At 39.3% G+C, this 25812-nt stretch overlaps 1 protein-coding gene across 1 annotated transcript; it reads left to right on the top strand.

Moving 5' to 3' along the window:
* Positions 1–722: 722 nt before the first annotated feature.
* Positions 723–24266, top strand: dnmt3ba (DNA (cytosine-5-)-methyltransferase 3 beta, duplicate a; the record flags this gene model as incomplete). Its single annotated transcript, XM_079238572.1, has 23 exons — positions 723–757; positions 1857–1991; positions 3460–3605; positions 3813–3878; positions 4033–4168; positions 4290–6007; positions 7428–7577; positions 10171–10320; positions 10414–10521; positions 11836–11965; positions 12212–12328; positions 12426–12470; positions 12547–12626; positions 12731–12843; positions 14539–14722; positions 19895–19979; positions 21309–21454; positions 21536–21626; positions 21712–21860; positions 21957–22042; positions 22131–22200; positions 22372–22490; positions 24113–24266. Exons 2-23 carry the CDS (start codon positions 1868–1870, stop codon positions 24264–24266), a joined length of 4167 nt encoding a protein of 1388 aa, XP_079094698.1. The 5' UTR covers positions 723–757; positions 1857–1867.
* Between the last annotated feature and the right edge of the window lie 1546 nt (positions 24267–25812).

Raw genomic sequence — 25812 nt, forward strand, 5'->3', positions numbered from 1 at the left:
CGGGCACTAACTTTGGCGTTGCTTTAACGGCTCGTTGTGTTAAACGCTCCGTCAACAACTGAGGGTAATTTTGTTATGTTTGGTCTAAAATAAACTAGGCGCCATCTGCAGGAAACAGGGCTGATAAGATGCCTAGTTGTTTGCTGCAACACAGCCGCCATTTTAAAGGTTCGCAAAAGCTTGTCTGGAGATAGGAGCTATATTTACTGCAAGTCAATGGCACGTTTAACACGTAATGACACTTGACACGCCATGGCGAAAGACGTAATTCTTAAACTGAATAAAATGTTATTTTCTCAACAGTACTGGAACCTTTATTACACATCACTATTGCGAAATGCCAAGTAATAAATAATAATACTATAGTGAATGGCAGCTTTGCTGGTAGTAAATTTTGTCTAACAACCTGTTTGGGTGCAGCTAAATTGCAGTTTCCATTTATAATTTTTACTTTTTTTTTTTTTTAGTTTAGAGTGGTTAGAGCGCGTGTGTTTACAGATATAAAATGATAAAATTCGATCACAGCTTTCCTTGAAAACCTGTATTGTTGCTGCTTATTTGTAAGACTGGGTGGGGGTTTCGTGAGTAAATCTCCCTGTTTGCGTTTTGCCATGCTGCCCTGGGACAGCCTTCAGCATCGCTCGTCCAATGGATCGGGCCCGGGGTTCATGGACGTCACAAGGGCCGGTGCAGAGCGTGCAGTCCCGCGGAGCAGAGGAGGAGGAGAGCCGTCTGTTCTTTCGAGGACACGAACGTGGTATGTAACATAATATCTAACTATATTATATATATATCCTAAACATACAGTTTCTGCCTAATTCCATACATTTCTGGTAACTTTGCGGGCGATACACACATGCTCATATTGTTATCATTTTCTTGATTTACTGTGAATACAGCCATCTGCAGCTTTTCAAAACAAAGACCGGCTCGGGATAGACAGGGTGATAGTAGTTGGAACCAGGGAGGATACAAGTCTCCAAGAATACATTTAATTTCAATGTATTTCTTCTTTTTTTTTTTTTTTTTCTTTTTCTTTTGTCTGTTACTGAAATTGCACTGGATAGTCTGTAGTTACTTGGCTACATGTAATGCAAATGTTAATGGCATTGTAACATACTTTTAATTACTTAAAATAAAATGGTTTCCCTCATGAGAGCATACATGATTTTTGCTGCTGCATTACATGCATACCAAGCCCGAGGGACACAAGTGAAACTAGGGGAAAAAAATAAAGCAGGAACGATAGTGAAACCATAGAAATGTAATGGTGGTGAATCGGACTGGTTGTTATTGTCCTGGTGGGGATCGTCTGAGTTTGCTTATTCACTGTACCGTAAAAAAGGTAAACGGTATCTTGCAAAGTTCAACTACTTCAGGAAAAGTTGTGTGCCTGGGAAAGTTCGCGGCAAAAGACAGACAACGCGAGAGCTTATTTGCTATACATTGAGGAGGGGGAGGAGAGATACCAGCAGCACCAATGGCTTCAGTATCCCGCATCGTTTAGCTGCTGCATAGCTCCGGTTTCCGCATGTGTGCGTGAGAAGAAGCGAAACAGGAACAAGCAATAAACCGGTTTTGATCACTCTGATTTTAGCAGAAGAAGCCCATCATCTCTAGTCTGTCAGACAAAGGAGAATTTTGTAATCCTCTCTCAGTCACTTACCACATACCCCTCCACCCTGGACCCCTCCTCCCATTCAGTCATAGGGTTAACACTGGCGAGGCAGCACTGACATGAAGTATAACCAACCCTGTAGACTCGTAAATGAACCTAAATTAAACTATTCTATCCCGAAATGACTTTTTCTGAATATTAAATAAATGCTGATGCAGTTACTGGTTTTCATCCTCAGTTTGCTGCAAGATGGAGAGTCAGGAAGTCGTGTCCCCAGAAACCACGAAAGATAAATCCAGTCGTTTTTATGTCATCACCTGGATCAACAAACTCCTGAAGACAAGCTTCAAAGATGTGCGAGAGATGGGCTCAGGTGATTCCATCTCAATTCAGGTTTTTCCCTGTCTGTGGATTGTCCTGCGTAAAGCTGCAACAAACTGAATGCACAACTCTGTTGTGGCAGTTATTGAACATTGTGTGTTAAATTGTATGTTTCTCATCATCTGCTAAGCTGTCAGTTTTAGTTTACTATAAAGCTTTATTGATGACTGTGGTGTGATAGTTGCTGTGTGAAATCACTCTGCACACCAGTGTTAGGATGTCACAACTATAGACTTTATCAGTACAATTATTTACAAAGAAATAATAGTGGTTTTGCAGTTATTGTGCATTAATTAACTTAACAGCACTATTAATCTGTAAAAGTTACATAAGCACTCCTTATAGGTCATTAAGTTGTATATATTTTAATCTTTTGATGCAAACACAACAAAATAATATGCAAAGTAACCAAAATATTTTGTTCCAACTAAATTCAATTTGCTCTTTAAACAATGAATGAATCAGACATTTTAACTCCAGATTTCTCTCAGACAGATCAGATGGAAAATGCTACTGGAACTTTACCTAAATGTTTTTTTTTTCTGTAAACTACATTATAAACTGGTTTTTAAAGATTTTTTTTTATTTATTTATTTTTATCCCCAGTAGAAATTAGGAGCACAGAAAATAATCTAGCAAGCTTTGATTGACATGCAGTATGTGGTTAGCAGAACAGCGGCTCTGTAAGCCATAAATGATAGTGAGGCAGTGGAAATCTTTTTAAAAATAAATCTAAAGTTATTATATGCTGTCTCACAGACTTGTACATGAACAAATAAAATACATCAACCTTTTATTTTCTCTCATCTGCATGATGTAACATTCAGTAAACATTGCTGTAAACCCAATCAGAGTCATGCATTATTACAAAACTGCTAATGACATGATAACATTTCATTTCAGTGTTACATTAAATAAACATTAATGTAATTTAAGCAGACTGTGGAGAATTTACATTTACTTTGGTGTTTGCTGGTGGTTATCCTGCAGGCCGTGCAATGTAGTCAATGTTGTCTCATCTGTTATCTGCAACTTTTAATGTCAGACTTTACAGGCTAGCAAGCATCCTCCACAAAAGTATCTTGTTTTTTGTTTTGTTTTTTTATGTTTTTGGGTTTTTTTATCTTGAATTAAAACAAAACTGTCAAGGACATTGCAACCACACTGTCCCACTGAGGCAGCTGAGACAGGCCCATAACAAATACAAGAGGATGTTGTAAAACTTTATTGCACTGAGCTGATGTTATTTTTCAGGCATAACCTTTTATGGAAAGAAACAATTTTGAGGTACTTGTAAGATTAGTTAATATGAATGTTTGATAATTGAATTAATTATGGAGTTAAGTAATTCTGACAAAACTGAATATTGCAAGACTTTTTTTTTTTTTTTTAAATCTCATGTTAAATAATATCAATAGTTCAAGCTTCCAGGCACATAGATAACAATGTTCTTCCTCCAGGTGCATGTCACTGTCAGCTGATGGACCGCGCCTTTTCTGGATCTGTTGACATGACTCAGGTGAAATTTGATGCTCAAAATGAAGATGACTGTAAACACAACTTCCGTCTTCTCCGTGAGGCTTTCATAAAAAAGGGCATTACACGGGTATGTACATCATTTGGGAAGGTTTTATTGAGGATAGGGGCCTGATATCACACAGGTGTGTGGCATTATTTATAAAATATTATTTATTAAACAATGAAATGACCTTACGCAATCTTACTAAATGGTGACTTCCATGTGCCAGCTGTTTTATCCTGTGCACTATCAAGGTGTTAGTGATGGTGTTGAGCTGCTTTTGTTGTTTTGAAGTGGAGTAATGGCCTACCAGAGGTAGGTTTGGGTCTGAAGGATGTGGGTCTGTGTCTGGCAACAGAGGTGAACCACTAAGCACAGCCCTTAGTGTTGGTGCTCCGTGTATATGTGTGTATATATGCTGTTTTGTATAGTTAATTTTGGTAATAAACTCCTTTACTGTAAGGTGCAATCTACTGTAACTAAACGTTGGCATTTGCTCTTTGTTTTAATGCAGGACATCCCGGTCGAGGCGCTCTTAAAAGGGGATTTTAAAAGCAGCTTTGAGTTCCTGAAGTGGTTCAAGGTTCTCTACACATCAAATGTGAAAGGCAAAGACAATGACAGTCCAACCTCAACATCTCCCCAATCATGTAAGTTTAACCTAACCTTCCTTCTTTCTTTCTTTCATGACGGAATAAAAAGGTGCTACATATTTGATCCTCACATTTACAGAGCTTTTTCACTCATATTTTTCTTCTCTCACTTTGTCAGGTAGTTCTAGATCGGATTCAGACACGGAGAAGAACGGAAATGTGACGTCTAAAAAAACATTTCCTTACACTGAAAAGTGGAAGGAAACCTTTAATTGGGCAGATCGTAGTATTCTCGGAGAGGAATATACCTACTGCTCCTCTTGTCGTACTAAACTTCACACCTTTTATAAAGGCAATTTGGAACTTAAGCGACACGAGGAGACACGTAAACACAAGAAGAGGGCTAAGATCTTCAAGAGCAATGGCTTTCAAGGCCAAGTGTCCAAGCCACTGCCTTGTAGCGAAGCAGCTGTTAGCTTCATTCACACTCACTCTTACAATGGATCCGCTAACGGTGATCAGGTGTCGAGGCAGTTTTTACGTCATAAGCTGGGTTTGCAGTACCCCAAAGACATCACGTCTGTTTGTCAGCAAACTCCTTACTGTGTTTACATATATGTAGGCGTAACAGTCGGGAAGGAGGACAATGTCACTGTGGTCCTCGTAGGTTTTTTCGATGTCGAATCCTCCGGTCATTCTATCCGGTTTTTGGATGCTCTGCAGCCGACTTCTGGTTCAGATGATCACACAGCAGCAGCAGTGGTGCAAACTTTGAGGAAGTTTGGGTTACCAGCAGATAATCTTGCTGCTGTTTATTGTAGTGAAGCCTCCGAGCAGATCTGCTCACACCTCAAGCAGCTCAACCCAAACATTATAGCCTTAGGAGGCCTGTACAGCGTCGCTGATGCTGCTTGTCAAGCTGGGGTTAAGGAGCTCTCCAATCAGACTCAGAGGTTGATGATGGATATTCATGCACACTACTTGTCCTGCTCTACAAAAAATGACAACCTGAAAGCTCTTTTTAGCTCAGATGAAAGTGAAAACGGCACACCGTTTTACCCTAACACCAGCTGCCTTCGATTTTGCCGGTTAGTTACGAGAAGTTTGGAAATGTGGACAGATCTCATCTTTTACTTCAAGTCTTGTGACGAAGACGATGCACAAGCCAAGTTAATCTGCTCGCAGTTGAAGGATCCCAAAGTCAAGGCAACATTTCTGTTCCTGAAAGAGGCCTTAAAGCCGCTGCAGAATTTTCAGAGGCAAACACAGGAAGCTTCCTGGGCTAACATGCTGCATATCCTAGAAGAAGCCAGTACGCTGCTTTGCACGTACGCCTCGTACTTCCTTCAGCCGCGCGCTGCTGCTCACTACCTCAACGAACATGACATTAGTATTCTTAAAAACAAAATATCTCATCTTCAAGGTGAAGATCTCAGTTTGGGTGGGAAAGCTGTAGAAGATTGTCTGAAAACATCTGATGCTGCAGACTTACTGCCACAGTTGCAAGAAGAAGCGCTGTTGTTCTACATTGCAGTCACAAGTTCTATTGCAGAGGAGCTGCCTTTAAGCGACAGGCTGCTAAGAAGCATCGCCCAGCTGCTAAACCCTGAAAAAAAGCTGAAAGTGAATAAGGATGTGATAGAAGAGCTAGCAACCAAGCTGGGAGTCTGCGGCTCCCCTGAGGAAGTCGATCAGCTCATGCAGGAATTCACAGAGAATCAGCCAGCTGAGGAGAAAGAAGATACAGAAGACAACAAGACAGCACCAGTTCCACTGGAAATGTACTGGGGCAGATTACTGAGAGCCACTCAGCCCACCTCTGTCTTCAGGAAGCTTGTTTTGACCCTGCTGTCCTTTCCATGTCCTCCTCTTGATGCCAAGCAAGTTTTTACTCGGGTATGTGAAAGTAAGAGCTGTGTCACTCTGTATTTACCCTTTCATGCACGAATTAATAAAAAACAATGCAGCATTTTTTTAAATACTGTATTTGACCTTCTACAAACAAATTCAATGATTCTTTTTTTGTTTATTAGTTAGAATGTATCATGATTTATTGTTTATTTTAATGTATTCTATCAAATCTAACTGTATCATTTTCTTTTCCTATTTATCACAATGGCAAACTTGCGTAATTACATTATGTTCAGTTATATCATATATTTATTTCTTCTCCAGTGAGTGGAAACATACTGGATGACTCACTAACATCCACTGAAGTGGTTTCTTTACAAAAATACCATCTTCATTCATCAATATGCAAGAAAAAAGCGTGTAAATAGGTGTCCACTACGGGGCCGCAATGCATGAAAGGGTTAATTAGGTTAAGCAGTTGGGAGGTAAACTAATTTTATCCGTGTGGTGTTTGTTTTTACCATCAAAGGCCTTGGGGAAAGATGTTGTCCCTTTGTTATCGGAAAGTGAAGCGGAAACAGAAAGCAAGTGTGATGTGATGTCTGACAACAGTCTGTCTGATGGAGCCAACAAGAAGGATTTCCAGGTTCATGTTCAAGGTACAAAAATGTATTTCATATGACAAAATGTTAAAATGTAATCAGATTCATATTAAAATGATAAACACGTCATCATGATATGAAAGTAATTTTATCTCTTTTATCCCATTTTTTAGGACTAAACGGTTTGAAAATTAGACCTTGTGAAGTCCGCCTTATCAAGATAAACGGTAAGACTCTTTTAATTTTACTGTATTTCTCTTTTATAGAGATTTAATGATTGAGTCAAACAATTATTTCATGAATTACGAACATCTTAATGAGGGTTTGAAAGTTAGAAAACTACTTTGTAATGGATATTGTGTTTGAGAAATTGCCACCTTACACACTTTTAATTTGAACACACCTGAGAGAAGGTATCTTGTCTCTGAACTTAATGCTAAATAATATTTTTCTTCCAAAGACCTACCTGATGATATATATGGATTGAATGGCATGTCAACAAAAGAGGTAACAGTTATCCTCATATGTTTGTCTCCTGCTTCTTGGCTTTATGTATCTACAAAGTGAATACCCACAGTATGTGATTGTATTGATTTTAGATGCAAATTTAATTATTTGATTACGAATATTATGAACTCCTATGGAAGCTCAAAGCACATCAGCAAAAAAAGACACAAGTGTGTATTTTGGCACAAATCCCAACTTTAGTTTCATCCACAAGAAACCCGTTTTTCCTATATTTACTTACCTCACATGTAATGCTGATGTAGTCACTGATGTGATCAAGTGTAATTTGCCAACCAGAAGCCGTGTGTTTTGTATAAATTTGCAAGTGCATGATATTTGGGTGTGCCATCTCTCAGGGGACCTGTAGAGGAGGTTGTGGCTGGGAGAGCAGCTTACGCCAGAAGCCACAAGCCCGTACAGTGTTTCAGGCTGGTGCTAACACCTGGTCCAAACCCATAGGTCTTGATACGACCAGCACAAATGGTCTGGAGTCCAAAGATGAGGTGGTAGGTATACTCATGTAAAGTCTTGTGAAAAAGAAAGTACATCTTCTTGCAATTATTAAAAGGGATTATATAAAATAGTAATTGTATGAGTAAAATATCATCTGGTCTTTCCTAGATTTTAACATTAGTGTTGTTTGCGGAAAATTTCCAGAAACACAATGTGACCAGCAGGTCAGCATTTAAACTTGCCGGTATTCAGAATCCAGTGGCCTCCAGTATTGACCGTTTTGACCGCATCTTGCTTCCGCTTTTTGCAGCAAATAGCAGAACGTTGCAACGGACACTGCGAATGAATCTCAGCCTATAAACTCATCGATGCGTCCCGGGAAGGCCTTGCACATTTCCCATTAAAACGACGTATTATGAACAACAACGCTTATTAAAATCAGAGTTACTAGCAAAAGAAATTTTGACATTAGCAGACCAAACAAGCACGGTGTCAATCCTGTGTGTATCTTCAAGATGCCCAAACATTACTGTCTTTACCATTGACCGTATATCAAAGAGGTCTTTACACACATCGCAACATGCTAGTTTAGTCGTTACCAAAACAACTAGCTTGTCATCGTAGATCTTATTTAAACAACTAGTAACAAACTTCATAGTATGTAAACTCACGTTTCCACAATTAGTGCATGTTGTGGAAACTTTTAGGCGACGTGTTGTAATGAAATAAATAACTCCCGTGGTGGTGATTTAAATACTGAAAATACTCATTTTGTTACGCTCAGACTGCATCTGAGTTGGTTAACTGTGACACTGCCACTGCTCACAACAATGTCATTTAGGGTACTTCACAGACACATCAATTCAAGGCATGTCATAATAAATAGCCTAATTAAAGAAATCCATCAGATTGTATGGAATCATGACTTCGATTTAATCCCGAGCATACACGAGGTGACAGTGGGAAGGCAAAAAAACAGCTCCCTTTTAACAGGAAGGACATAACACTCAGTCGTAGCCAGCTTAGGAAGTAATGGTTGTTAGTGACCTGAAAAGTATTGGTCCACGGAACCATGAGAAACTCCATGACTTATTTTGGTGTTTGAGGAAAACTCATCATTTACATAAACTGAAATCTATCAGATAAATATGACTTTAACCAGCCTAATACAGTTCCTGTAATCTCAATAATGTGTTCAAGCCTCCATAACAGAATGTTGCGATCAATGGTGTCGAATGCAGCACAAAGATCTAACAAGATAAGTACAGGCAGAAGTCCTTTATCGGAAGCCATGAGAAGATCGTTAGTAACTTTCACCGGTGCTTTCTCTGTGCTACGATGAGCTCTAAATAGGAAAAAGGCGCTTCGATTTTCCAGGGATCCACTCATTTAGTGGCTCCCAGGTATTCAGTACACTGAAAACCAATCACTGCACAACATTGTTTTGTTCACTTTACATTTGATCTTGGTCCTGCCTCTGTTTCCAAAATGCAGTAATATCAAAGAAAAAATCAACTAAACATAAATTCACTTATTTTTGTGCTAAATTTAGTTATTTTAAAGAGATGTTCCTACTTGCTATTATGTGTATTTTCTGGATTTGAGACCTGATCACAACCAGGTGATATTCAATAAATCCTGATTGATATTACCTCATCCGTGAAAGAGGATGTACTTTCTTTATCACATGACTGTATACTACCAGAATAATAATGGCAGAATAAAAATCAGTTTCCAGACTGGAAAACAGAAATATTACAAGCTAAAGGACACAACCTCATCATAAAAATGTGCTTGAATTTATATTAATTACCATATAAAGTTTTATATTACTTGTGAGAATTAAAACTCCTTGATACTGAAGTATAAAACTATCTACAGATATTTATGTTGTATCTACTGCCATGAAAATCCTCAGCAAGTGTTACAAAATATTGTTGTATTATGTTCCTTAGATGATGATTTCTAATTCATGTGTTTTTCCAGCAGTTTGGAGATGCTATAAACCTCAAGATTTACAGACTGGTTTTACAGATATGAAGGGAAACTTGTAATTTGACTGAGTGATTGGCATCATACGCTCTTTCCATGCTGATTTTTACTATTACTCTAATTAAAAACACAAATTGTGTGAAAAATTGAACTAAATACAATCTTACTTTCCACACTTTTCACATACTAAGTTCATGCAATAGATCAGACACAAGCAAAGATGGCTGATCTTACAGTAATTTTGTGCCTCTGATGCCCAAATTTCAAAAACATGTCATGAAATTAAAGCTCCAAATCATTCATACTGCACATTCCCAGTGTCAAAATGATCCAGTGTATTGTTCCCCGTTTGAACTAAATGAATGGCTGTGATACTGCAGCTCATCAAAGGCTTTTTTATTTCTATTTCATACATTTTATTAACAAAGATATAAGCATTTTCTCACCTAAATGGTGTTTTGTGTTCTTTGATGTTCCAAATATTGTTTACTTTTAGATGGAAGATAATTCTGGTAAACCCACACCAACCAGAGCACGGCGCAGAAATCTCTACCAGGTGACGTTAGTCCACCATCATGTCATAGTAGATACCTGGGCCACATGTTCATGCGTGATTCCTTGCAGCTGATCCGCTTTTCTTCTCCATCTCCACAGGATGGAAAAGGGTTTCTGAATGGAGAGCTGGTGTGGGGCAAAATAAAGGGCTTTTCCTGGTGGCCGGGGATGGTGATGCCTTGGAAAAGTAAGTCTTGTCCTCCAGGCCTGCGAAGGGTTGAGTGGTTCGGAGATGGGATGTTCTCAGAGGTAAAATGCAAAGCGTATTTTTTATATACTTATTTGTTCAAGTTACAGAATTGCTTGACAGAGTTTTTACATCATCATTGGTGTCTGTTGCAGATCTATGTTGACAAACTGCTTACATTTGGTGCCTTCAGTCGGTGCTTCTGCAAAAATTCTTTTGCCGGCTTGCCCTTGTACAAGGAAGCCATCTACCAAATCATTGAGGTAATTTAAATGTTTCTGTTCACGTGAGGTGACTGATTTGCATCTTCAGATCTCAAACAGGCTTGTCTGTGCAGCGCTTCTCAGTTTTTATCCACACTACTCTGTATTTTCTGAGTTCTGAGTGAAAAGGTGCGAAGCTTTCTGCAGATTCGTTTGATTAAAAAAAACATCAATACATTAAAATTTACCCCTGTCGTTTACACACAGGGAAAAAAAAATTATTAGGAAAATTGTTTGTTTTTTTTCATCTTTGCTTTTTGGTTGATCAGATTTTTGCATGTTTAGAACATAGACTGTATATATAAAGATAGACGTGGCCTCCGTGACGTCACTCATAGGTTTCTGAAGAGCTGAATTGAAGCTCGGTGGGTGGTTCCTACCATCCCCATCTTGGCAGGGGCAGGCACGTTGTCTCGCCCGGAAAATACAAATATGGGCAAAGAGGTGGAGCTGAGAGGGGGGCTGTGAGCGTCATGGTGGGTGATTGACATCGAGCAAACTCCGAGCTGCCTGTAGCCATAGACATCATCTGTAGCTAAGAGCTAACCTAGCTAACCCAGAGATAACAGGAGATAACCAGCTAACGGAGGTAAGCGGACTAAAGCTAAGTCACGTTGTTAACCGGCTAAAAACCGCAATTGTTCTACATTCGTCTGACTTGAAATGGGAGATCAGGTACCTGTCAATCAAAAGGACACGCCCCTAAATATGCCAAATTTCGAGATTAAATTACTTTTAAAAGGGGGAGTTAGAAATAAATTCACTCCCCCCACAGTTGTCATGACGGTAAATATGACCTTTTAAACTGAAAATGGATTTTTGAACCAGGCTGTAAACATGTTTATTTCTGCCGTGAAGTCGGTCTTTTTAATATGGGAGTCTATGGAGATTCGCTCTGTTTTTCAGCCCCTAGTGGATGATCGGGGAACTGCAGTTTTATGCACTTCAGCATCGGCTTCACCTTTAACCGCCGAAGGCTCCTTCCATCTTGCATATACGGTCTATGGTTTAGACTCAAATAAATCATGCTGTTCATGCTGTTGTTTATGTAGTATTGTCATCCAAAAAAAAATTTAAAACTCTTTAATGTCGAGGATTTATGCTTTTAAACAATAAAAAAAGCCTTTCAAATACAGCAGCAACATTTTTATTGGCCCATATTTAGCAAATAGAAATAAGAAATGAATCCAGTTTCCTTTGCAGTTTTCAAACAGAAGAATGACCAACTTGTCAGGATATTTAATGTATCATAAGGTTGAGCTAATCTGGTGCCATAGCTACAGAATTTATTTACACTTTCCTTTCTGTCTGTAGTTGGCAAGTGAGCGATGTGGGAAGTCTTTCACTGAAGCAGGGGGTAATCGAGAAACAGAGCTGAAGATGATGGTGGATTGGGCTTTTGAAGGATTTCTGCCTCATGGTCCTGAAGGATTTGCACCTCCTGGTTTGTAAATCTTTTCAAATCTTTCCAAAATGACATGTTTAAATCCTGAGTGATTTATTAGTTTAATCGTCATCGGGTTTGAGTTTACATGTAGTTTATTATTGTAATCATCTTCATTGCTCAGTTGGTTCGAGACCAGTTTAAAAAATGTTTTCCTTTATTATCTGGATTTATTTATTTACTAAGACATGTTTAATAGCCTGATAATTGTTTTCTTTCTTGCATCCGTATTTCTTGGTCTTTAAGAGTCCATTGCGTATCAAGAATTATCTGACACCTCGCTGTCTGACTATCAGCCCCCGACAAAAAGAAAATATGTCTTAAAAAGCAAGGCAAATGCTCTCGCCATCACCTACAACAGAGGTTTGTTTTGCTGTTTTTAATGTATGGACTTTTACATTTTGGAGAAATAAGCAAGACGACTACATTAAAACTTTCATTGTCGTTATTTATTTTTCAGAATTAATCATTGAGAAGATCCGAGAGCAAGGCAGACCAATTGAGGGTAAGTTTTTTATTTAAAATTATATGTATGAATTAAAAGATTAATGCTTAGCTTATTTTTTTGTTGTTTTTTTCAGATTTCTGCTTGTGTTGTGGGTCAACTGAGATTGACGTGCTTCATCCACTGTTTGAAGGCGGTCTTTGTGCAAAATGCAAGGTAAACTATCTATTAACACGGCTCTCCCAGGCATGCCCCTCTATGTTAAACCTTCATCTGAAACGTAGCTGCCATCAACATTTGTTGCTATCGACCTGTTGCAGGACAACTTCACTGAGACGCTGTATCGCTACGACGACGATGGCTACCAGTCGTACTGCACTGTGTGCTGTGCAGGCTCAGAGGTCATCCTGTGTGGCAACGCCAGCTGCTGCAGGTAAACAAGTTGTTGCTCACTATTTAGTAAAACGGTCTGTACTGCTTATCTCTGAATTCATCAAAGTAAGGAAATTATCGAAGATTACACGTGATGTCACTGCAACTTTGTCCACCATTTTGGCAGAACCTGATACATGACGAACGTGACGTTGTCACATACCGGCTTCTCACTTTGTTAAAAACATGTTGAAAATCTGCTGGTTAGTTTACTTTTTAGAAAAATAAGCTGTTTGATACCAAAGCTGCAGCTGCAGTCAAATACACAACTCAGTGAAAATAAAAATTAGATGAAATATTTGTCAGAAATTTTGAATAAGACGGAGATTAAAAAGACGGGAGACACTGCTGAACAGGTGTAAACAGAACGCAGGTTCCCCGAAAATGGCAAATCAATCTCACAGTTCTCTATCAATCTTTTTCTGAAATATTTCATGTTTGGATCACTATTTGCAGGCAGACTTGTGTTTGATGTTTTGTCCAGTCAGAATCAACGATCTTCAAAGTCTGCTTTAGCTTTTTATTGACAGTTAATCCCCGTTTCCACCAGCAGGTCCAGTTGATTGTTTTAGCAGAAAAAGGGTTCTCATCACCTAAACAAAAATCTTCAGGTTGTCTTTTTTTTTTTTTTTTTTTTGAAGCATTTTTGTTTTACAAACAAACTATAAAAAAAAACACACAATACATGATTGACATGTATACAGGCAGCTGAAATGAGTTTCTTCCGCAGGGTGGCCGGGCTCTCCCTTAGAGATAGGGTGAGGAGCTCGGTCATCCGGGAGGAGATCAGAGTAGAGCCGATGCTCCTCCGCATCGAGAGGAACCAGTTGAGGTGGCTCGGGCATCTGGTCAATATGCCCTCAGGATGCCTCCCTGGTGAGGTGTTCCGGGCATGTCCCTCTGGGAGGAGACCCTGATGAAGACCCAGGACACGCTGGAGGGATTATGTCTCTCGGCTTGCCTGGGAACGCCTTGGTATCCATCGCGCAGAGTTGGACAATGTGTCTGGGATTGTGTCTGCTTAGGCTACTGCTCGCCACCCGACCCTGGATAAGCGGCGGGGGATGAATGGATGGATGGACACTACCGAAGAATCAAAGAAAGAGAGCAAAACAGAAAGGAAAAAATATCATTTCTGCTTTACAAACAAATTTGATCTGACTTTGTTTTAAGGTAGTGGGTCCATTTTTCCCATTGGTTTTCACATTTTTCCAATGATTGTCTGAGGGAGAAAGTTATTCGCTCCATAAGATAGATTCCTTATTTTTATCCTTCCTTTCCAAGATAGTTGGAGGTTCTTCTTGTAGGTATTTCTGTGTGATGGCCTTTTTTACAGGCTGCTTGCGGTATTTGGAGTGGATATTGGTCTTTTTTTCAGTGCAGTTGGTATATTACCCAATTAAAAGACGCTAAAACGTTTTTCCAGTTGTTGCCCCATCATCAGTTAAATAGTCTTAACCACATCTGACCAATAGGGGAGATTTTAGGGCATTGCCAAAAGATATGAAGATAATCGGCAGAGGTACACCCACATTTCCTCAAACATTTACCAGGTTGTCTTTAAGTTAGATTTGTCCACATTCTAATATAAATATTGATTATTTTAATCAATAAACAGGTGGAAACTGGTCACCTCCCATTATGTTCCCCCATCTAATTTGGTCTACCCTCTTCCTCTCTCTGGTGTTTCCTGCAGATGTTTCTGTAAAGACTGTCTGGACATCCTGGTGGGTGCAGGAACCTTTGACAAACTAAAAGATGTTGATCCTTGGAGCTGTTACATGTGCCTGCCATCTCAATGTGAAGGAAACCTGAAACTCAGACCAGACTGGAGTGTTAAGGTTCAAGACCTTTTTGCCAACAACAGTGCAATGGAGTTTGTAAGTACCACGCTTATATTATTAAGTTTAATGTATGTTTTGTATCAATCTTGTTCAACAGTAACTTGAGCAGTTTAATAGATATTGTCCTCCAAAAACCTGCACTATTGTATTTGTTTGACTTTCAGGCTGGTTGTGTCACAAGTGACTTCCCGGTGAAGTTTTTATTAATGAAGGAAGATTGTTAAAGGTCTAAATTTACAGATGCTGTTGCCGTTTATTGCCAGTAAAAACAAATTAGGAACAAACACCATGACGAGATAGCTGAAAATCAGATATTAGCAGAGTCGGCAAGCTAGTAGTATATGCTGTATGCGAACTACACCAAACTTGTTACATAATCTGAAAAAACAGAGAAATCTTATTGTTATCAGAATGGCAAGAACAAGAGCAAAGTTTTTTTTTTTACCTTTTCACCTCCACAAGGAACAGATGGGTTTTCCATGTCACGCCGAGTTTTGATGTTTGTACTTCCTCATCTTGTCAAGCAGCTGTTTCTTAACACATTAATACTAGAATCCTGTGAGCTGGATGTGACAAATAAAGATATATTTTATTTAGTCTCCTTTCCAAGTACTTACACGTTATATACCATTGGAAACTTAAGATTCTTAGCTTATGTGTGCTATTTCATGTTGCAATCATAACTGTTATTCACTTATATATACTTATATTCAGTCGTGACCAGTCGCCAGTACAATTTACCTTTGAAGCTGTATGGTACTCTAGTATCAGATGATACTGCAACAAAAGCAGTCCTGTTACATCAGCAAGGTGCCAGTAAAAGTAAACTATTTGGTCCATTACAAGTCTTTTATCCATAAAAACCCATTTTGGGTGAAAATAGAATGATTTTAGGGGTTCAAAACTATTGTTCAGTCTTGTTGAATCTTTCTAATCAGCGGAAAGTCTCAAGTGATAACTCTCCACGCGACAATTTTCAACATTAACCACATTCACTTCAAATTTCTGGGCAATCACACAGTCGTCTCAGGGCAGCATAAAGAAAGTGGCGCAAATCTAGTTGGTATATTACTCAAGTAAAAGACGCTAAATACTTTTTTCCAGTTGTTGCCTCATCATCAGTTAAAGAATGAGTACCGACTTCAGCTGTCACTCTTAACATCCAGCCTAAAGGCTGCCAAGATAGACTTCTTTTAGAACAAGATCCGCAAGGCTAACGCACAACAGCTATTCATGGCATTTAACTCTCTTCTCTCTCCACCACCTGCTTAGCCACCAGCCACGCTGACCGCAGAAAGGTTTGCTTCCTTTTTTACCGGAAAGGTTGCTACCATCAGTAATCAGTTCTCTGAGCCTGACCAGCTCAGTCCACCACATCCAGCTAGTGGTGCTTCATTTTACTCCTTCCTCACTCTGAATGAGAATGAAGTCCTAAAGCTTCTACAAAACTCTAAACCCACTACGTGTGCACTTGATCCGGTCCATACTGATATCCTGCAGAGCATTTCTCCTACAATCAAAGCTGCAGTGACCCATATTATGAACTCCTTGTCACAAAAGATAATGAACCCACGGAATAGGTTAACAGTTTAACTGTTTAATTGAGTAATCACCAAGAAGACCAGATGGCTGATGTCCCAGGATCTTGGCAGAATCCGGGAAGGCAAGGAATTGACCCAGGCACGCAGACAGGACTGGCTGGGTAGGACGTCAGATGGTCTGAAAATGCAAGGCAGGGCTGTGGTTTGTCTCAGCTTAGTTTGACACCTAGAAGAGGCAACGATCCAGCGTCGAATGGTGAACAGCCTGGGGTTTTTAAGCAGGTGAGGAGCATGATCGTGATTCTGCTCAGCTGTGCTGCCTTAACCACAGGCCACACCTCCGCCAGACACCACAGAGAGCTACACACAGCTTGGAGATCAATGACACTCCTCTCTTGAATCTTTCCCTTTGTCTTCAAGCAAGCTCGGGTCACCCCCCTGCTGAAAAAACCCACACTCAACCCAGCCCAGGTTGAAAACTACTGGCCAGTCTCACTGGTGCCATTCTTATCTAAACTACTAGAGCGTGCAGTCTTCAGCCAAGTCTTGCAGTTCCTCCAGGATGAAAACCTTTTTGGTCCATATCAGTCTGGCTTTAGGCAAGGCCATTCCACTGAAACTGCTCTCCTGTCTGTTACCGATTCCCTCTGGCTTGCCATATCCACTGGTCAATCCCCAATCCTGATACTTCTAGACCTGTCTGCTGCTTTTGACACAGTGAACCAACAAATTCTCCTCTCCACACTCTGAGCTTGGCATCTCTGGATCTGTGCTCTCCTGGTTCTTGTCCTACCTATCAGGAAGATCCTTCAGAGTATCCTGGCGAGGAGAAGTGTCCAGTTCACATGAGTTGAAAATAGGGGTGCCTCAAGAATCGGTGCTCAACCCTCTTCTCTTCTCACTATACACCTCCTCACTTGGGGCAGTCATAAGCTCTCATGACTTCTCCTATCACTGTTACACTGATGACACTCAGCTTTTCCTCTCCTTTCCTCTGGATGACACAACTGTCTTGAGAATATCAGCTTGCCTTGCTGATATGTCTGCATGGATGAAGGCTTAAATGGTAAATGGACTTGTACTTCTATAGCGCTTTTCTAGTCATAGGCTCATCGGGGGGCAGTTTGGGGTTCAGTGTCTTGCCCTAGGACACTTTGGCATTTCAGCCTGGAATTGATCCCTCAACTTACCTGTTGAAGGACAACTGCTCTTCCTCCTGAGCTACAGCCACCCCAGATTGCCACCTTCAGCTCAATCTGTCCAAGACAGAGCTTATTGTCTGTCCAGCCAATCTCTCCTTACATCCGCAATTAAGTGTGAAGCTTGACTCTATCACACACATCTATTGTTCCTACGACTGCTGCCCGGAATCTTGGGGTCATGGTGGATGACCAGCTGACCTTTAAGGTCCATGTTGCCTCGGTTGCCCGTACCTGCCGATATGCTCTCTACAACATCAAGAGAATCAGACCGTACCTGACAGAACACACAACTCAGCTTTTGGTTCAGGCTCTGGTCATCTCACGCATCGATTACTGCAATTTCCTACTGGTAGGTCTGCCTGCATGCTCTGTTAAACCTCTGAAGATGATCCAGAATGTCGCAGCGTGTCTGGTCTTCAACCAACCCAAACGAGCTCATGTCGCTCCGCTGCTAATCGCTCTTCACTAGCTTCCGGTCGCCATACGCATCAAATTTAAAGCTTTGCTTCTGGCTTACAAAACAATAACTCAAACGGCTCCCGTCTACCTTCACTCCCTAATCTAGACCTACACTCCCTCTTGACAGCTACGTTCCAACAGTAAAAGACGCCTCATGTTACCACCAATAAGTGGGACTAAATCACTAGCCAGACTCTTTTCCTCTGTTGTGCCACGATGGTGGAATGATCTCCCAAAGTCTGTCCACTCTGCAGAGTCCCTGTTTACTTTTAAGTAGACAGGGGCAAGCTGAAGACTCAGCTCTTCAAGGAGCATTTCAACACTTAGTATAGCTATATTTGTTGGAAAGTTGGAGAACTTAGCCCAGTTCTTTGCAACAAACTTAATGGTATTAATTCTTTGGGAAGGGAGTTAACAAAAAAAAACAAAAAAAAGGCCTGTAGCACTTCATGGAAGGACCTGTGTCCAACTGGACAGTCCACTAGCACCTTCCTACGATTTCCTCTACTTATCCATATTTCATGCTTGTGTTGTTCTCACTCATATGTAAGTCGCTTTGGATAAAACCGTCTGCTAAATGACTGTAGAATAGAATAGTCATTGAATCCCGAACAAGAACAAAATTCTACACTGATGATGTGCAAGAAAATATGCAATAACTCCCAAACTTAAGACTGCCAGAACAAAATGACATTATTTGTTCTCAATATCTTGGACCAAGAGCAGATTTCCCTGTTTTTGTTCAGTGTGTAACAACCATTTAAGTTTCTGCAGTTTACCACTGATTATTTGTGTAAGTGATTCAGATATAAGAAGAATTGAGCAAAATGTTTACAATCTTATACTGCTTTTTTTTTTTACTTAATACACATTTAACAACAGGAAGTAAGGGGTGGTGTTGATTGTAATCAAGTGGCAACCTCTGGCGGTTAAAAGTGAAGCCTATGCGAACTGCATAAAACTGCAGTTCTCCCTTTATCCACTAGGGGCTGCAAAACAGAGCGAATCCCCATAGACTCCCATGTTAAAAAGACCAACTTCACACCAGAAATGAACATGTTTACAGCCAGGTTCAAAAATCCATTTTAGGTTTAATGGGTCAGGTTTACCTTCAGGACAATTGCGGGGGGAGTGAATTTATTTCTAACTCGCCCATTCACAAGTAATTCAATCTCAATATTCAGCATATTTAGGGGCGTGTCCTTTTGATTGACAGGTACCTGATCTCCCGCTTCAATATGAGAGGAACGTAGAACAACCGTGGTTTTTAGCCGGTTAACGTGACTTAGCTTTAGCCCGCTTACCCCCGTCAGCTGGTTAGCTCCTGTTAGCTCTGTGTTAGCGCTTAACTACAGGCAGCTCGGAGTTCGCTCGATGTCAATCATCCACCATGACGCTTGCAGCCCCTAGACCAAATTAATAAGAATTTGGTTTTTTTGCCATAACACTGATTGTTCATGGTATAGATAATGGAGATGTTTCCTCTGCTGTGTGGAGCTCTGTCACTTTGTAATTCTATCAGAAGTGCTTTTATATTTTTAGTATTAACTTCTAGAACAGGGCTGCACGGTGGCGCAGTGGTTAGCACTGTGGCCTCACAGCAAGAAGGTCACTGGTTCGATCCTTGGCTGGTTTGGTCAGTGGTCTTTCTGTGTGGAGTTTGCATGTTCTCCCCGTGTATGCGTGGGTTCTCTCCAGGTACTCTGGCTTCCTCCCACCATCCAAAGACATGCATGATAGGTTAATTGGTTACTCTAAATTGCCCCTAGGAGTGAGTGTGAGCATGAGTGTGGTTGTTCATCTCTTTGTGTGGCCCTGCAATGGACTGGCAAGCAGGGTGTACCCTGCCTGTCGCCCAAAGCCAGCTGGGATAGGCTCCAGCTTCCCCGCGACCCTGAATTGGAATAAGCAGTTCAGAAAATGAATGAACTTCTAGAACAGGTTTAAGTTAGAAGCACATGTTTGATCTATCCCCCCCCATCTTTTTTTTTTTTTTTTAATTACAGGAGCCTCACAGAGTTTATCCGTCCATCCCTGCTGACCAACGCAAGCCATTGAGGGTGTTGTCGCTTTTTGACGGCATCGCAACAGGTAGGTCAATGTTGTTAATTAGTCAAGTAAAGCATTGCTTCCTAACCTAATTTCCTTGATCAAGCAGTAGACTCCCTGCCCCCCCCACCCATGGTTTCTTGATGAAACCATGCTTGGTTTTATGTTTTCACCAGCGATCTTTTCACCATAAATGCTATGTTCTGGCTGACTCCTGTCTGTCGATAGAGCCAACGTTATTTAACAACAAAAGGGAAAATCGTCTGCTCTGTGGTGTTTCTCAGATATGTTTTAATTGAATTTTGCAGTAAAAAGCAAGCTTACCAGTGTGGACATGAAGTGCTCCACTACCGTACCTCCACCATCCCACAAACCTCACTAAACGACACTATATGAAGTTTTAAAAAAACTATTTTATTTATTTATTGTTTTTGGTGACTAAGGCTACATGTGTATAGCCTATATGTTTAACCCTTTCATGTATGAATTTAAAAAAAAACAAAAAAAAAACAATGCAACATTTTTTTTACATTATAGTATTTTACCTCTACAGACATATGCAATGATACTTTTTTGTTGAGTAATGATATTTAGAATTTATCATGATTTATTATTTATTTGAATGTATTCTATTAAATATAAATAAAACAATATATAATCCTAATTATATTATGTAAATCTTCAATAAAATATAGCTGTATCATTTTCTTTTCCTATTTATTGCAAAGGCAAACTTGTGTAATTACATCATGTTCAAATATATCATATATTTATTTATTCTCCAGTGAGTGGAAACGTATTGGATGACTCACTAACATCCACTTAAGTTGTTTAGTTACAAAAATACCATTCATTCATGAATATGCAAGAAAATAGCTTGTAAATAGGCGTTCACTATAGGGCCACAATGCATGAATGGGTTAATAGCAGATTGTGATGTCCCACATTGACCCACTTTGGGATCTGATTTAAGAAGTTTGTGTTTTCAGGCTCATAAAACGCCACTTCCATGTAAACAAAATGTAAAAAAATTTTTTTTTTTTAAACTTGGGTGAATAGACATTGCTGTTTGGACGTTTGTCAAAATGGCTATAAAGGTTCAAAACCTCAGTGACCACCAAGGGTCTTTGAGGAAACCCCTTGGGGGGGGGGGGGGGGGGGGGGGTCTTCATCCCAGTTTAGGAATGACTGTAAAGACTATTTTTTTAAACTAAACTCTGTCTGGACAAATGACTATTCAGTTAAAATACTAATAACACTTATCTGACTCAAAAATGCAAATGAAAAGAGTATTAGGAGTCTAAATGTCACACGGTTTGTTTGGTTTTTTTTTTATTAATAATAACCTGCCTCTGTCTTGCATCTTGGCAGGATATCTGGTGCTCAGAGACCTGGGTTTCAAGATCGAGCGATACATCGCTTCAGAGATTTGTGATGATTCCATCGCAGTGGGGATGATAAAGCACGAAGGAAAGATTGAATATGTCAATGATGTTCGTGCCATTACAAGGAAGCATGTGAGTGCAGGCTGCAGAAGCATCACTTTGATGACAGATCTCAAAACTTTGTGAGCTGCAATCAAGATTTGTGTCTTTTAGCTGGCTGAATGGGGTCCTTTTGATCTTCTGATTGGAGGCAGTCCATGCAATGACCTGTCCATGGTGAACCCCCTTCGAAAAGGTTTATTTGGTATGAAACTTTTACCCTTTTTGTAAGGCCTTTTTTAGTTTTGCATAGTAATGACTCTCCCTGATTGTCCGTAAATTTCCTGCAGAGGGCACTGGAAGACTCTTCTTTGAGTTCTACCGCATTCTGACCTTGTTGAAGCCGAGGGAGGAAGACAACCGTCCGTTCTTCTGGTTGTTTGAGAATGTGGTTTTCATGAATGCACATGATAAATCAGACATTTGCAGATTTCTTGAGGTGATTTTCTTTATTCTCATGGAAGCAAACAAATTGCTGGATGTTTGAAAGCTTATTTACATTATTTTTTATTTTTGTTTGTTTGTTTTTTTACAGTGTAATCCAGTACTTATTGATGCGGTGAAAGTCAGTCCTGCTCACAGAGCGCGCTACTTTTGGGGAAACATACCTGGAATGAGCAGGTACATAAAAACACTGACTGATCCGAAGATAATTCTGTCTTTGTATCTCGATAACACTGACTTTCCACTTCTGCCTGTTGTCCTTTAGGCCTGTGGCTACATCTGTGGATAACAAAGTGACTCTTCAGGACTGTTTGGAAGTTGGGCGGATGGCAAAGGTAAGAAGCATTTATTTTATTGATTTTTATCTTTTTTTTTTTTAATGATTTGTTGGGCATTTTGTAACATTTATTCTTATTTATGGTACATCTGTTCATCCAAAAGAGTGTAAATCCCTCTTCTAGTGGTTGAATTATGTGATTTTTAATACATGTCATTTTTACCTGCAGTTTGACAAAGTTCGCACAATCACCACAAAGTCTAACTCCATCAGGCAAGGGAAGACAGGGCCACTACCTGTCAGCATGAACGGCAAAGAGGACTACTTATGGTGCACTGAAATGGAGCAGTAAGCAAAAATAAGCACAGAAAAATCCTTTATAAGATAATGTTGTTACATAAATATAAATCAACGAAGACAGGTAAGGGTGTCAGGATTCGGTATAAAAAGAGCACTCTTCAGAGTCTCATGTTTTTAAATAAAGTGTCAAACTCTGCCAAATAATCAGCAATAAATTAATGAAAAACAATAAGAATCATTTGCAAGATTACAAGGATCTTTAATATTTAAATGTTTACAGTGAGCAATCTCGGTGTACAAAGGCCAAAAAGCAGAAACAACTTTCAGTTCTGTGGTACTACACACCACAATGCATTATGCCTGTGGAGAGTGTGAACCGTGGGAAACTTTCCTCACTCAAAATGGCCGCTGCATTCTGACATGTTACTTGAAAGTGTGTTATAATGCCGGGCGGTACATGTAGTACACGTCAATACCAATGTCAGTTTTATTTATTTATTTATATATATATATATATATATATATATATATATATATATATATATATATATATATATATATATATATATATATATATGTGTATATGTATATATATATATATATATATATATATATACATATATATATATATATATATACATATATATATATATATATATATATATATATATATATATGTAATGTGTGTGTTTGTGCAGTAAAATAACTACAAGACAATCTGTAACAATAATAGAATAAAATCAGAAAAACAATATTAAAAAAACTGACAAAAAAACCCCTAAATAATTAACTCTGTTCAGTCAAAGCCAGACCAGACCGTCCATACAGGGGTAATGACTTCCATAATGTGGGACCCACAACTGCAAAAGCTTGGTCTCTTGTTGTCAGCAGGGATCGGTTAATGTCCAAGACCATCTGGTCAGCTGATGGTAGAAACAATATAAATTTGGCCCAACGTGGAGATTTGTGCTCTACCATTATATCGTCTGTTATGTAATCGCACCGTTTTCAATGTGGCTGCAAGCATAGAGATAGTTAAGCAGGAGGAGGCGGTTTAGAAAAATGATGCGACGTTCGTGATGTGGACTTGGTTTGGGTTCAAGTATAAACTACATCGCTTTGCATAGTCGCTTTGGATAAAAGCGTCTGCTAAATGACTGTAGAATTGTTCAGAATAGAATAGAATAAATAAAGCATTTATGCCTTTTTTTTATTTTGCACCATATTAGCTCCCACATTTAGACCATTGGCACCATCAAAGCTGTCTGTCACCACCTTCATGCTCTGAAAGAGATCTGATAACCAGCTGGAAAATGAAGGACAGGATTGTTCTAATATTATATCTTAGAAGTGCATATATACGCGTCAGATCGTAGTATAATTATCTGATTACTCCCAGATGATTGTCATGTAGACAGGTCGCGTTAAAACATATTCTGTGGACTCGTTTAGCTCCTCAAGTGTAGTAGTTTCCTTTGTCTTTTTTTGTTGATAAATCCTTCATTCTTTATTTAAAGGTATTTAAAGAAAAATTATTAAATTAACATAATCTTGGGATCGCTCAAGGTCATTCTGGTCCACAAATCAGAAAGTTAGCCAGATGTTTCAGTACATACACCCATTTACAAAATTATTTGTGACTTAATTTCCTGTTTGGTTTGTTCTTAAAGGGTCTTTGGCTTCCCCAAACACTACACGGATGTCAACAACATGGGCCGAACGCAAAGGCAGAGAGTCCTAGGTCGCTCCTGGAGCGTCCCTGTGATCCGCCACCTCTTCGCCCCACTGAAGGACTATTTTGAATGTGAAGAGGCAGTGAAGTGAATCTTCACATCAGAGCAGCCGTGGTAAACCTGATGCCTTACTCTCCTCTGCTTTAATAGTTCAGCTCTTTCTCTAAGAAAAAAGAAAAAAATTGTACTTTGGCTTTTAGCTCTTTTAATCTCCTGATTTGTCGGTCATCCATCCTCATCTGTGAACAGCAAGCACAGACACTTTTTAGGCTATTTTCCTCCCTTTCTTTTTTTAAACTTTCTTTTCAGAAATGATGTTGATGTGATCAGACTAAATGTTACACAAACCGCAGGCCTGCATTGCAAAGTGAGACGAGACAGTGCACCATCTTCAGGTCTTACTCAGGTGTGTTTTTTATTATCACATCTCAAACCTTAATCACAGTTAGAATAGCACCTTCTACACTGCCAAATAAAGGTGGTGCTGATGCACCTTGGTTATTAAACAAGACACTGTTGTAAGTACAGAGGATGAATGTAGACTGACAGTTGGTGGCCTGCTGAGTTTGTAGTGGAAATCATCGCAGAAATAAACTGGTTTATTGATGGTGCTCTTGTTAGCTGCTGCTGCTGCTACATGGTGCCGATCCACTTCTCATCTGATAAATGCCTTTTCTGAGCCAATATGGAGCAACCACTGTTTGAAAAGGGCTTTTTTTATTGTGCAGCAGAGATGGTTTTATACGTCATAACTCTCTGCTTTTTATCATCATGATGAAAAAAAAGGTTTTTTATTACAATGTCTTAGACTTGTTTTATTCACATATGAATGCAGCATCTTTGTCAGGACATTAAATGGTTACAACGTTTTTAACTCAATCTAATAGGAATTGTTTCTCATTGGAGCATTTTAGCATCTGTAAGCTGTGTGTTTTAGTTTTTCTGCCTGTAATAAGTAGGTGCTGGACTTAAGTTAACTCTTTAGCTGAAATAAGAACTGATTGAGTTCATAGTAATTTTTTGATGTATAAATATGCAGCAAATCTGTTGACTAACTTAATACAGTAATATGTCAGATGTATGTTTACAGCATTTTTTTACTGGTTGTATTTATTCGCTTTGTGATTTTATTTTTGTCTTGTACTCATCATAAAAAGGTGATTAGGTTGAAAATGTGACTGTTCCTCCACTGACATGGTGCTATGTAACCTGAAGAGCCACTGATCTCACTTTGTGGTGCAGGTCCTGCTCTCTACCTCAACACTCATTCATTGGGTTGATTTGCAGGTTTTTTTTTCCCTTAATATGTTGACTTCATGTTTTTCTGAGTGATCTAAAGCTTTTACTGCAACCCTTACAAGGGAATTTGAGCCTAATCTAATCCCGTTCCTTCTGATTATATCATGACTTGTGATAAATATGTATATTTTTTTAAATCCCACTGTGATAATTGACAAAACAATGTTTTAATCTAATTTTTTATGCTTTCAGTTGGTGCTACAATTACTTTATCTACAGTAGCCTCACTGGGTTAGCATTTTTGCAAACTTTTCAGTGGTTTTTAAGGATTGTCAATTATAGAAAATCAAAAATATTTTTAAATAACTTACTGAAAACAAACAGTATCTTTTAATCCT

This window comes from Telmatherina bonti, assembly GCF_933228915.1.
Source record: "Telmatherina bonti genome assembly, chromosome: 4".
In the NCBI taxonomy this organism is placed as follows: Eukaryota; Metazoa; Chordata; class Actinopteri; order Atheriniformes; family Telmatherinidae; genus Telmatherina; species Telmatherina bonti.